The following is a 13,869-nucleotide window of genomic DNA, read 5'->3' as shown; positions in this document are numbered from 1 at the left end:
TGGATGCCTTAATCAGTGTTTGCGAAGTTCATGCAAAAGCAACAAAGGTGCAAAGCATTATTATGATGATTGAGTTTGGAAATATGTTAAAAGCACGTCTGATTATTCCCGATTGTTTGCAGTGGTGTTGTAGCCAGGTCGGTCCCAGGATGTGGAGACAAGATGGGGAGAGAGAAGCTCAAACAGAAGCTGGTTCAATAAAGGATATTGCCGCACCCACCTTGTCTCTCTTTTAATTATTCCCAAGACAAATATAAAAAGTGGATGTGAACTGGCCACCCGCCCTAGTTACCCTTAATTTCTTCATTTACTTTTTCATACTCAGGGCAAATTTCTGCTCTTTGAACTGCTGAGCGGAGCTCAGCTGTGTGCTCTGCAGGTATGGAACTTCCAGGTCGGAGAGACTCTGCTGCCCCCTTGTGGACTGAAATCATAATTTCCTTGCATCAGATGCTTGTTTCTTCTCTCCAGAATCTACTGTGACCTCAGGGGAGTGTATAAGGCAGATTCCTTGGGATCTGGGCCCAGCAGGCTGCGGGGACCCAGTGTAGCAGTGGGAAAACCCTACAGGTCTGATTTTCAGAGATGCTGAGCTCCCACTCCTCTAGTTAAAGACAGTGGGAGCTGCGAACACCAAGCACCTCTGAAAAATCAGGCCGTGTGCATCTATGCGGAGGGTTGAGAGAACAGTGGCAAGGAACAGGAGATCAAGGAGTACCTTGGAGGATACAGAGTGGGTGAGGCTTAAGAGAGAAGGCCATTTAGGGGAGTTTGGCGGAAGACGACGACGTGTCCAGGGGACATTCCAAAGTTTTGGTGGATTTTAAGGAGAACCACAAAGGATTCTGTTTAAATTTGTTTGAGTCCTGCTCCTTTTGCTCCTTTCTCAGCCCTGAAAGGCTTTTGTTTTTAAAGGATTTTTTTCTAGCTTAGAAATATAAGCAGTGTTGCAAACTCCAAAATTTGTAAGTTGCACTTTCATGATAAAGATATTGCATTATAGTACGTGTATAAGGTGAATTGAAAAACACTATTTCTTTATCATTTTTACAGTGCAAATATTTGTAATAAAAATAATATAAAGTGAGCATGGTACACTTTGTATTCTGTGTTGTAACTGAAACTACTATATTTGAAAATGTAGAAAAGCATCCAAAATATTTAATAAATTTCAATTGTTATTCTATTGTTTAACAGTATGATTAATTTTTTTAATCACGATTAATTTTTTTGAGTTAATTGTGTGAGTTAACTGTGATTAATTGACAGCTCTAAAGAAAAGCACCAAATATCATGAGACTTACAATAAAATCATCAGAATGGGCAACACAGTACCTGGAATAGCTAGGCCTGTTTTGCTGGAGAACTCCTTGGATGGTCTCAGAGATGGGTATTGTCAGATCTGACACCTTAGTTGAGCAGGAAGGGATGTTAGAGCTTTAACAAAGACTTCCTTTCTCCCAAGTGTGCTGTTGAGTATTCATGAAAATGATCATGAAGCCAGAAGGGTTTCACAGATTTTTAGCACAAATATTTATTCATCTGAGCATTTGGCCTGTGAAGAGCGCTATGCGGAATCCGTCACTCACTTTCCTTTATTTGCTAGCTAAACAAGTTTCAGTCATCCAATCAGGAAGCAGAAACAACTCTGTTATGACTGGTGACCAACCGCAAATAACGAAGAGCTGACATGAACATTTTGCCCCATTGTCTGAGAATTATTCAGCAAATAAACCGCCGTGAATAAAAGAAATCAGGGTCAGTCATGAACGATTCACACTGAGAAAGATGGGTTAAAACCACAGTGATGGATAGTCACAATCCCTAACTTGCCTAGCTCCAATGAGTGTCCTAAAGTACCTTCCCAAATGGCACAGACTGCCACAGCTCAGAGAACCAACGTTGTTCGGCTGACTCCTCCTTCATTCTTACCCAGGACACGGCAGCCATGCCCAGCAGCATTAACGCAGTCAGTGGTAAGCGCAGGATCCAAGCCATAAGAGTAGCTTGATATTTATTGGTTTCAGAGTAACAGCCGTGTTAGTCTGTATTCGCAAAAAGAAAAGGAGTACTTGTGGCACCTTAGAGACTAACCAATTTGAGCATAAGCTTTCGTGAGCTACAGCTCACTTCATCGGATGCATGCCGTGGAAACTGCAGCAGACTTTATTTATACACAGAGAATATGAAAAAATACCTCCTCCCACCCCACTGTCCTGCTGGTAATAGCTTATCTAAAGTGATCATCAGGTGGGCCATTTCCAGCACATATCCAGGTTTTCTCACCCTCCACCCCCCCCCCCGCACAAATTCACTCTCCTGCTGGTGATAGCCCATCCAAAGTGACAACTCTTTACACAATGTGCATGATAATAAAGTTGGGCCATTTCCTGCACAAATCCAGGTTCTCTCACCCCCTCACCCCCCTCCCAAAAACCACACACACAAACTCACTATCCTGCTGGTAATAGCTCATCCAAAGTGACCATTACTACTCTACTTGCGCTATATTGATGACATCTTCATCATCTGGACCCATGGAAAAGAAGCCCTTGAGGAATTCCACCATGATTTCAACAATTTCCATCCCACCACCAACCTCAGCCTGGTCCAGTCCACACAAGAGATCCACTTCCTGGACACTACAGTGCTAATAAACAATGGTCACATAAACACCACCCTATACCGGAAACCTACTGACCGCTATTCCTACCTGCATGCCTCCAGCTTTCACCCTGACCACACCACACGATCCATCGTCTACAGCCAAGCTCTGCGATACAACCGCATTTGCTCCAACCCCTCAGACAGAGACAAACACCTACAAGATCTCTGTCAAGCTCTCTTACAACTACAATACCCACCTGCTGAAGTAAAGAAACAGATTGATAGAGCCAGAAGAGTTCCCAGAAGTTACCTACTACAGGACAGGCCTAACAAAGAAAATAACAGAACGCCACTAGCCGTCACCTTCAGCCCCCAACTAAAACCCCTCCAACGCATTATTAAGGATCTACAACCTATCCTAAAGGATGACCCAACACTCTCACAAATCTTGGGAGACAGGCCAGTCCTTGCCTACAGACAGCCCCGCAACCTGAAGCAAATACTCACCAACAACCACATACCACACAGCAGAACCACTAATCCAGGAACTTATCCTTGCAACTAAACCCGTTGCCAATTGTGCCCACATATCTATTCAGGGGACACCATCACAGGGCCTAATAACATCAGCCACACTATCAGAGGCTCGTATACCTGCACATCCACCAATGTGATATATGCCATCATGTGCCAGCAATGCCCCTCTGCCATGTACATTGGTCAAACTGGACAGTCTCTACGTAAAAGAATAAATGGACACAAATCAGATGTCAAGAATTATAACATTCATAAACCAGTCGGAGAACACTTCAATCTCTCTGGTCACGCAATCACAGACATGAAGGTCGCTATCTTAAAACAAAAAAACTCCAAATCCAGACTCCAGCGAGAAACTGCTGAATTGGAATTCATTTGCAAATTGGATACTATTAATTTAGGCTTAAATAGAGACTGGGAGTGGCTAAGTCATTATGCAAGGTAGCCTATTTCCTCTTGTTTTTTCCTAACCCCCCCCCCCCCCCCAGATGTTCTGGTTTAACTTGGATTTAAACTTGGAGAGTGGTCAGTTTGGATGAGCTATTACCAGCAGGAGAGTGAATTTGTGTGTGTATGGGGGTGGGGGGGATGTGAGAAAACCTGGATTTGTGCTGGAAATAGCCCACCTTAATTATGCACATTGTAGGGAGAATGGTCACTTTGGATGAGCTATTACCAGCAGGATAGTGAGTTTGTGTGTGTGGTTTTTGGGAGGGGGGTGAGAGAACCTGGATTTGTGCAGGAAATGGCCCAACTTTATTATCATGCACACTGTGTAAAGAGTTGTTACTTTGGATGGGCTATCACCAGCAGGAGAGTGAATTTGTGTGGGGGGGTGGAGGGTGAGAAAACCTGGATTTGTGCTGGAAATGGCCCACCTGATGATCACTTTAGATAAGCTATTACCAGAAGGACAGTGGGGTGGGAGGAGGTATTTTTTCATATTCTCTGTGTATAAATAAAGTCTGCTGCAGTTTCCACGGCATGCATCCGATGAAGTGAGCTGTAGCTCACGAAAGCTCATGCTCAAATAAATTGGTTAGTCTCTAAGGTGCCACAAGTCCTCCTTTTCTTTTTGATATTTATTCTATAAACTGGTTTGAATTCCATTAGATGCCACTAACAAAAACCCAGTGATATGAATTATTAGTGTCTCCATAGGATCCCATGCACCCCTGCCCCATACGCCATCTTGGGGTCGGCATCTGCAGTCATTTCATGCCCAGCTGGGTTTTCAGGGCCTGGAGCCCAGCCATTTGGATGCTGCTTCCTCCGCACACGATGACGACAATGGAGTCCAGGTCCGGGCTCAAGAGCCCTTCCCGCTGCAGCTGTTGAACCCGACCCGTGTAGAGTAAGGCCAGAGGGGCTCCGCAGGCGGGCTGGACCAGCAGCCGCTCATCATCTGGGCAATGCCGGCACAAAGGAGAAAGAAAGAAAGATCCTTCATGCTCAAAAGCAGAAACTTCCATCACATGAGCTAAAGGAGGAACTCCGCTATGCACTGGCAGTAGGCTGTTACCCTCACAGGGGGAAGCCACTAGAGGGAGGAATGACTTTAGGCACTAATTGGAGACTAGCCCTTGTGCTTTCAGCCTAAGCTGGTATACTGCATACGTGACCCGCTTGACCTGTCCACTAATGTTCAAATTCCCTCCCATTAAATTGTGCTCCAAGCCAGTTGAGGAACACCTAATTTCTTCAGGCCTATGGCACAAGTCCTTTATTGGCTGTAGTTTGGACCCCTCTTCTCGGGTGAAACCAAATATACATTATTAGGATACATTTGGAACACAGCGGGGCTGTAATTGCATGGCACGGCTATAACTGTAACACAGATGGGTCTGTCAGTACCTCTGATCCCTAGAGCCGATTTCCCCAGTCCCTGTTTGACAGAAAAATGCTAACTAAACCTTAGTTCCTATTTCGCAGAGAACTGGTAGAAATCAAGGGTCAACAATTTCCTTATCAAAAAGAAAGAAGTTGGAGCATGAAGCACCTCTGATAGGCGTTGGGTGGTGCTGTTGGCTCACTGTAGTCAGCCACAGAGAAGCATCAGCACCCAGCGTCTGCAGGACTTACCCAGGAACAGCTCCACAGCTTGGACTGCTTCCACATCGTCCACCAGCTGTGAGATGACCTGGCATTCGCTGGCACATTCCAGTGCCCGGGCAGACACCGTCTTGGCTCCTAAGCATTTGGCCACGCTGGGAAATGGAGAGCAAAAGAGAGAGAGCCCCCATTAGCACTCTGAGCTGGGAAATCCACCCCAGGCCAGAGGGTGGGGAGAAATTCACCTCTTGATCTCTGCAGCTAGGACTTTGTGGTGGTGCAGGGTTCTAGGCTGGCAGCCGTTGTGGAACAACATTGACCAGACAGCACGGGACAGCTGTGAGCCCCACCAATGAGCCTCAGCCTTGAGTAGGAGGAAACCATCACAAGGTTACAAGGTGGGAGTTTGGTCTCCATGGCCCATCCAGTCTTTTGCCTCTCTGCTGGGATTGCCCCCAAGGTGGCCAACAGTGTTGCTGGGTTTTGGTGATGTGGAGCCCTGGACTGAGGCCTGCCAACTCATTGCACACAAGAGCCACCAAAGGGTCAACAGACACAGTAAGAATTTGCAGTCATTAGTGACTCAGGCTGGATTCAACTCCAGTGCCCCTAGAGGTGGAAGGTGCTGGAACTCTGCAATGATTGCTATGCTGCTGCAGACCCAGAGCATGAGCAGCAGCCCAATCTATGTCCCACCTATAAAAGCCTTTCAATATGGTGTTCTCCAGAGCGTGTTAAAAGAGCTTGCAGAGCTTGCACCCTAGACAGGACCTGATTGTATCGCCCTGACTGCAGCAAACTAGAGCATTGTCCGATCATTTCATCCAGAGCAAAGGGATGGTCACAGGTGGCCTTTGAAGTCCAAGGCTGGGATTCCCAAAGAAGCCTACAGAGTTGGGCTCCTAGCTTTCAAAGATATTTCCACAGTCCCTCTACTGTAGTGTCCAAGCACCTCATGAGCTTCAATGGATCTGTCTTTACACCAGCCCTGGGCAATACTCTTCTCCCCACCTCTGAACAACATACTAATCCACGGACACCTCCCTACCAACACTACAAAAAGAAGGATTCTAGGTGGACTCCTCCTGAAGGTCGAGACAGCAAACTGGACTTCTACATAGAGTGCTTCCGCCGACGTGCACGGGCTGAAATTGTGGAACAGCAGCATCACTTGCCCCACCACCTCAGCCGTGCAGAACACAACGCCATCCACAGCCTCAGAAACAACTCTGACATCATAATCAAAAAGGGTGACAAAGGAGGTGCTGTTGTCATCATGAATAGGTCGGAATATGAACAAGAGGCTGCTCGGCAGCTCTCCAACACCACTTTCTACAAGCCATTACCCTCTGATCCCACTGAGAGTTACCAAAAGAAACTACAGCATTTGCTCAAGAAACTCCCTGAAAAAGCACAAGATCAAATCTGCACAGACACACCACTAGAACCCCGAGCAGGGATATTCTATCTGCTACCCAAGATCCATAAACCTGGAAATCCTGCACGCCCCATCATCTCAGGCATTGGCACCCTGACAGCAGGATTGTCTGGCTATGTAGACTCCCTCCTCAGGCCCTACGCTACCAGCACTCCCAGCTACCTTTGAGACACCACTGACTTCCTGAGGAAACTACAATCCATCGGTGATCTTCCTGATAACACCATCCTGGCCACTATGGATGTAGAAGCCCTCTACACCAACATTCCACACAAAGATGGACTACAAGCCGTCAAGAACACTATCCCCGATAGAGTCACGGCTAACCTGGTGGCTGAACTTTGTGACTTTGTCCTTACCCATAACTATTTTACATTTGGGGACAATGTATACCTTCAAATCAGCGGCACTGCTATGGGTACCCGCATGGCCCCACAGTATGCCAACATTTTTATGGCTGACTTAGAACAACGCTTCCTCAGCTCTCGTCCCCTAACGCCCCTACTCTACTTGCGGTACACTGATGACATCTTCATCATCTGGACCAATAGAAAAGAAGCCCTTGAGGAATTCCACCATGATTTCAACAATTTCCATCCCACCATCAACCTCAGCCTGGTCCAGTCCACACAAGAGATCCACTTCCTGGACACTACAGTACTAATAAACGATGGTCACATAACCACCACCCTATACCGGAAACCTACTGACCGCTATTCCTACCTACATGCCTCCAGCTTTCACCCTGACCACACCACACGATCTATCGTCTACAGCCAAGCTCTGCGATACAACCGCATTTGCTCCAACCCCTCAGACAGAGGCAGACACCTACAAGATCTCTATCAAGCATTCTTACAACTACAATACCCACCTGCGGAAGTAAAGAAACAGATTGATAGAGCCAGAAGCGTTCCCAGAAGTCACCTACTACAGGACAGGCCCAACAAAGAAAATAACAGAACGCCACTAGCTGTCACCTTCAGCCCCCCACTAAAACCTCTCCAACGCATTATTAAGGATCTACAACCTATCCTGAAGGATGACCCAACACTCTCACAAATCTTGGGAGACAGGCCAGTCCTTGCCTACAGACAGCCCCGCAACCTGAAGCAAATACTCACCAACAACCACATACCACACAACAGAACCACTAACCCAGGAACTTATCCTTGCAACAAAGCCCGTTGCCAACTGTGCCCACATATCTATTCAGGGGACACCATCACAGGGCCTAATCACATCAGCCACACTATCAGAGGCTCGTTCACCTGCACATCTACCAATGTGATATATGCCATCATGTGCCAGCAATGCCTCTCTGCCATGTACATTGGTCAAACTGGGCAGTCTCTAGGTAAAAGAATAAATGGACACAAATCAGATGTCAAGAATTATAACATTCATAAACCAGTTGGAGAACACTTCAATCTCTCTGGTCACGCGATTACAGACATGAAAGTTGCAATATTACAACAGAAAAACTTCAAAACCAGACTCCAGACTGTTGAATTGGAATTCATTTGCAAACTGGGTACAATTAACTTAGGCTTGAATAGAAACTGGGAGTGGCTAAGTCATTATGCAAGGTAACCTATTTCCCCTTGTTTTTTCCTCTCCCCAGACGTTCTTGTTAAACCCTGGATTTGTGCTGGAAATGGCCCACCTTGATTATCATACACATTGTAAGGAGAGTGATCACTTTAGATAAGCTATTACCAACAGGAGAGTGGGTTTGGGCGGGGGGGGGAGAGAAAACCTTTTGTAGTGGTAAACATGTTTTTCATGGTTTGTGTGTATAAAAAGATCTTCTGTACTTTCCACAGTATGCATCCGATGAAGTGAGCTGTAGCTCACGAAAGCTTATGCTCAAATAAATTGGTTAGTCTCTAAGGTGCCACAAGTACTCCTTTTCTTTTTGCGAATACAGACTAACATGGCTGTTACTCTGAAACTTCTCCCCATTGTCCAGGTGGGGAACTGAGGCACACAGAGGATAAGAGACTTGCTCGTGGTCACACAAAGTCTGCAGCAAAGGAGGGAACAGACCCTCTGTCTCCCCAGCCTGAGGGTACACCCAAACCACTGGCCCATCCTTCCTCTCCTAACAGGCTTACCCTGCTCTGGAAACCCCAGCCCTAAGAGGGAAGACTGTCTGACTAGTCAGCTCGATCAGATCCTCATGGACAAAATTCATGGCAGAGAAAGTCTTACAGGAGTTCAGGAAACAGCCTCCAGCGAAGCTACGGAGGGTTCCTGTGTTTCGGTATCTCCTTTGCTCATTTCAGCTGAGGACACGGTATTAGCTCCCCAGATCCCTGGGAAAACACCCTGCTTCCAAATCATCTTAGCGGGTTTCTGGCCAGCTCAGTACCTGAGAGGCCACGCCAGGCCCAGACAATGAGGAGGTCACTGCTGTCTGAAAGCAGGACCGCCCTCACTTCTTAAGTTGGGCCCTGGACAGAGATAGGATCCGTCCTGATTTCTAGCTTTTTCCGGCTTGAACTGCCAGACAGGGGGCACAGGTCCCTGGCCGGCTGCTGGCATTCATAAATCAAGGGAGTTCAGGGTGGGAAGATCATTCACAGAGGGAGGGTGGGACTAGGGTAGCCTAGCATGGCAGGGCTGCCCCAGAGCTGCAGATCCTGGAATCCCAGGGTCTCTCCAGCCCCAGGGCAGCCTGCGTGGCAGGGCACCGCAGCACCCAGCCAGGCAAGCTGGCAGGGAACCAGGCAGGTTCCCAACAAAACCAGGCCTGTGATTCAGCAAAAGTTCGCACCCCTAGAGCGGGTTCCTCCAAAGCAAGGGTGTGCTGCATCAGTCGGAGGTGGGGAAGGGAAGCCTGGCCTTGAATTTCCTATTTGAAAGCCAAGCAGAGGATTCCAGCCTCCAGAGTGGTCAGTCCAGCAGCTGATACCAGCTGGAAACTCCCCACAGGAGAGTGAGTGAGGGGCATGGGCCAAGAGGTGTGGGCAGGGAGGGGCGGAACGGGGTGACAGCCCCTCCTCCACCACATTGGGTTAGGGCCGCGCCTCTTCTAAAGCACTAGCTCGACTATTATTGGTCCCACTTCCTCCCTTCCCCACCCACCCACTTGTACGTCGCATGCGCCTGCCATTTCCCTTCCCTGTCATTGTAATGAGTTTGTACAGCACCTAGCGCAACGGGGCTCCACCTGGCCAAGGCCTCGACATGCCGTTGCAAGGCAATTAAATAATAATAATATCCTCAGATCCCCACTCCCCTGCCCGCACCCCCTCTGAGCCCCTCCCCTACCCTACCCACACCCCTTACAGATCCCCCCCGCCCACACACCCCCTGAGCCCCTCCCTTACCCGCACCCCCTGAAAACCCTCCCTCCCCCCCCTGCAGAGCCCCCTTTGCAATCAATTCCCCCATGTCTCTGCCACACTCACCCTCACCTGGTTATCTCCGGCAGGGTGACCAATCTCCCAGCCCTGAGCGCTGCATTGAAGCTATCAGCTCCTTTGGTTTCCACAGCAATGATGGGTACATCCTGCCAGCCCACGTCCTGCAGGCCGGCCACCACTCCAGCCAGCAGCCCTCCACCGCCCACCGCCAGGATGATGGCTCCTGGCTTGTGGCCGAGCAAATCCTTCAGCTCCCTAACCATGCTGGCATGGCCTTGCCTGTGGGAATGAGAGTGGGGACAGCAAACCGGCTGTGAGAAACTAATCAACGGGCACTTCAGTATGACACATCCCTGCCGTGCCAGGGTCTGACAATGGGCACATGGCTGGGCAGCTTTAGTCCCAGCCCTCTAGTCCCAGGCAGACCTAGCTGCAGTTCCAGAGGGAGGCTGGTCAGGACACAGGCTGCCAGGTGGGCCATGCGGTGGCAAGAATCTTGGAGGTAGCAGAGAAGTGAGGAGGCGGCTTGGGACCATGAGAGGAGGGATGGATAGATGCACAGGCACAACCTGGGGGTGGAGGGGATGAGGGGCTCCCCAAATGTCTCTTCTCCTGAGGCTCCCCATCAGAGCAGTTGCAGGATTTCCGGGCTTAGCCACACCCTGCCTATCAAGTCTGACATCACTACAGCGCTGCCCGCCTCCGCTCTGCCGTGCCAGCCATGCGTGGAACACCCGCTGCACAGACGGCCAGGTCACGTTCTCCCACTGCTCAGGCGCAGAGAGACACTGGAACGACCGGCACCGGCAGCTGGACACCAGGCAGGCAGGCCAGGCCCAGCAAATTCCCCGTGGAAACCCCCAGCTGGTGGCATTCAAAGACTAGCCTCCTGGCCCCAGTGCCAGGTTTACAATGGCACAAGTGGCACCATGGAACCGGGCCCACGCTCAGAAGGGGCCCTGTCCTGCTCTGCTTGCACTGTCCTCTGAGACCCCACCTGCCCGCTGGCTCCCCCCACCACCCACCACTTGCTCCTCTCTGTCTGCCTGCCAGTCGGCCGAGGGCTCCTCTCCATCTCCTGGCCTCCCCTCCGGCTTCTCTCTGCCCCCTGACTGGACCCCAGGGCACCTCCGGCTCCGGGCAGTCTCTGCTTCCCACCACCTGTGGGGCCCCACCTGTCTCCCCGGAGCTGAGCCACCTGGGACTGGTGCAGAAGCCTGGCCAGCCTCGGTCAGTTTGGGAAGGGGAACAGTGGGGTGGGGTGGGGGGGTTGCCTGGGCCCCTTAAGGCAAGTGGGTCCTGACGGAGCCCGGCCAGGGCAGGCGCTGGCCTGGCTGATCGCATCACTCCCGAGGGGCCGGGGCGATTCCCCACCCTGGAACCAGCTCAGCCCAGCAGATACAGTTGCCTCCCAGAGTGTAACCGGGCAGCAGACCTTGGGGGAGTGGGTCTCTGGAGGGCCTGGGGAGAGGGGTGCTGGGCTGTGAGGGAGTGGGAAAGATCTGTGTGTTGGGGCACTAGGGAGTGGGGGTTCTGTGTGGGGTGCTGGGCTGTGAGGGGGTGGGGAAAATCTGTGTGTGTTGGGGCACTAGGGAGTGGGGGTTCTGTGTGGGGTGCTGGGCTGTGAGGGAGTGGGGGTTCTGTGTGGGGTGCTGGGCTGTGAGGGAGTGGGGAAAATCTGTGTGTGTTGGGGCACTAGGGAGTGGGGGTTCTGTGTGGGGTGCTGGGCTGTGAGGGGGTGGGGAAAATCTGTGTGTGTTGGGGCACTAGGGAGTGAGGGTTCTGTGGGGGCTGCGGGCAGGGGTGGTGTTATGCAGGGCACTGTGCATTTGTGGCAGGATCTGGTGGGGGTGCTGGGCACACCAGGTCCGGGGAGCTCTGGCCACAGGGCATCGGGGTGGGGGGTTCTGGTGTTGGGGGTTGTGTGGCATGGCATGGGGCATGCTGACAGCACAGGGCCGGGTGGACCGTTGTGTGTCTGGCAACTGCTGGTTTGTAAATAGTGCCCTCGCACTGGGCTGGGCGGAGAGGGGCCACCCGTGCTATGCCGTTGCCCCTGGCCAGCCCCTCGCTCCAGGGATCAACCCCCCGACGCCAGGCTCCATTGCTTCTATAGGGGCACACAAATATCTTGGGCATTGGGCCCATAAAAGGTTAATCCAGCCCTGCCTGGCCCGACAGCGGCCCCAGAGAGCAGAGATCTGGTCTGATGAGCAGCTCCGTGCTCTGGAGCTGGGCTGCGACCATACGCTTGCCAGCTCAGTCCAAAGGGAGGACAAAAGAGCTTGACCCACCCACACTCCCACTGCACAGAGTCCACCGGGAGCAGCTGGAACCTGGAGAACCCAGCAACCTTGTGCAGTTCTCTCCCCCCAGTGCCATCTCTTCTGCACCCTGCCTGGCTCCTTGCTCATCTCATCACATGGATCCTGCCGGAGCCTGAGGTCAGTCAAACGGGGGCCGATCGGCAATAACCCCCTGGAAGCTGACTGAGAAACCGTGCAGTGGGAGAGGGGACACACACATCCCCCAAAGCAGCACAGGGCAAACCCTCTGCAGCCTGATTACACAAACAGCAGCCCCAGCTATGAGCAGGGCATTGGCTTTGTAAAAGGAAGAAAGAGGGAGACACAGAAATTGGGGGTGGAGGGGTGGCAAGGCCCCAGGTGCGGGCCCCTGGGGGGGGGGATCCCAGCAAGGCCCCAGGCATGGGCCTCAGGGAGCAGGGGCAGGGGCGGGTGTGGTGAGGCCCCAGGCCTGAAGAGACAAAACGGTATAAGGGCCAAAGCTCTAATCTCTCACCAGATCAAAGGATGGTCGAAGGGATGGACATTGACCCAGCCTTCAGTCTCCGCTAACGCCAGGGCTTTTACGTAGGCATCATCCCAGACCTACCGACAAAATGATGCAGGGAAGGATACGTGACCTGCCTGCCACTGCCAGCTTCAGCCAGCCCTCGCTACCCTGGCTGCCCAGGAATGGGCTGCCCACCACTTAGACTGCATGCTCTGTGGGACAGACCATCTTGCCTTTATATGTATGTGCAGTGCCAAGCCCAATGGGGCCTGGCTGGTCAGGGGAGGCTACGCACCAGGTCCTGGTTACCCTCTCCTGTCAGGGTGAGACAGGAGCCCATCCAGTGCAATGGAGTTACACTGATGGAAAACTGGGGGAAGAAGAGAATCAGGCCCAGTGATTTTTAGTGTGTGCATCTGTATGTTTGTTCTGGTGTGTGTTTGTGTCTGTGTGTGCGAGGAGAATGAGGCCTCCAGCTCTGTGAGCATGTTTGTGTGCATTGGACCTTGCAGGGACAAGAAATGACACACCCGGCCAAATCTTGCATTCAGCCCTGTTCCCCAATGACCTGCACGGGGTTGTGTGCCAGAGGGTGAATGAGGCTGGAATTCAGCTCCTTTTGTCACCTCAGTACACAGGTAACGCCTGTTTATCTGAATTTCAATTCTTCTAACAGCCTGTGTCCTCCCCACAACCCAGCCCTGGTGAGTAATGAGCATTAAGGCAGCAGAGCTGCAGGTTGGAAGGGGAAGCTGGGAGAGGGGAAGCAACCGCAGGAGAGAGTTGCCAGGCATGCACTTCTGTTGGTCCGAATGTCCCCTGTTATCCAAGGGTGTCAGATCTCCCCCAGGCCATTCAGATCAGTAGAATTCACCAGGATACACATTTTTACTAGCCACCCATTGGTAATGTACGGCAAGTGAAACACCAGGCAGAGTAAAAACAAGGAGCTGGAGATGAACCCTTGGGGAGGTTCTGATCCAGACGGAGCTATCCCAGAACCCCACTGGTGCACATTGCTGGCCTCTAGCAGTTTTACTACCCACTGCCATTCTGCAGGGGTTTGCC

At 51.3% G+C, this 13,869-nt stretch overlaps 1 protein-coding gene across 2 annotated transcripts in view; it reads right to left on the bottom strand.

Annotated features, from left to right (window-relative positions):
• Positions 1-1,154: 1,154 nt before the first annotated feature.
• The window catches only part of LOC140898691 (serine dehydratase-like), a 31,153-nt gene continuing 18,438 nt past the window's right edge, over positions 1,155-13,869 (bottom strand). Inside the window, exons 7-10 of one of the 2 annotated variants that reach the window (XM_073312874.1) lie at positions 12,808-12,896; positions 10,057-10,284; positions 5,227-5,351; positions 4,162-4,549 (exon numbers count right to left, since the gene is read on the bottom strand). In XM_073312874.1, coding sequence (XP_073168975.1) covers positions 4,356-4,549; positions 5,227-5,351; positions 10,057-10,284; positions 12,808-12,896 — 636 coding nt within the window. In that variant the 3' untranslated portion in view covers positions 4,162-4,355. Of the gene's footprint in view, positions 1,470-4,161; positions 4,550-5,226; positions 5,352-10,056; positions 10,285-12,807; positions 12,897-13,869 lie in introns of those variants that run through there. The other variant, XM_073312875.1, reaches the window with a different exon arrangement.

This window comes from Lepidochelys kempii, chromosome 15 (assembly GCF_965140265.1).
Source record: "Lepidochelys kempii isolate rLepKem1 chromosome 15, rLepKem1.hap2, whole genome shotgun sequence".
NCBI lineage: Eukaryota > Metazoa > Chordata > Testudines > Cheloniidae > Lepidochelys > Lepidochelys kempii.
Note: the sequence above shows the minus strand (reverse complement) of the source record. Positions and strands in the feature narration are given on the sequence as shown.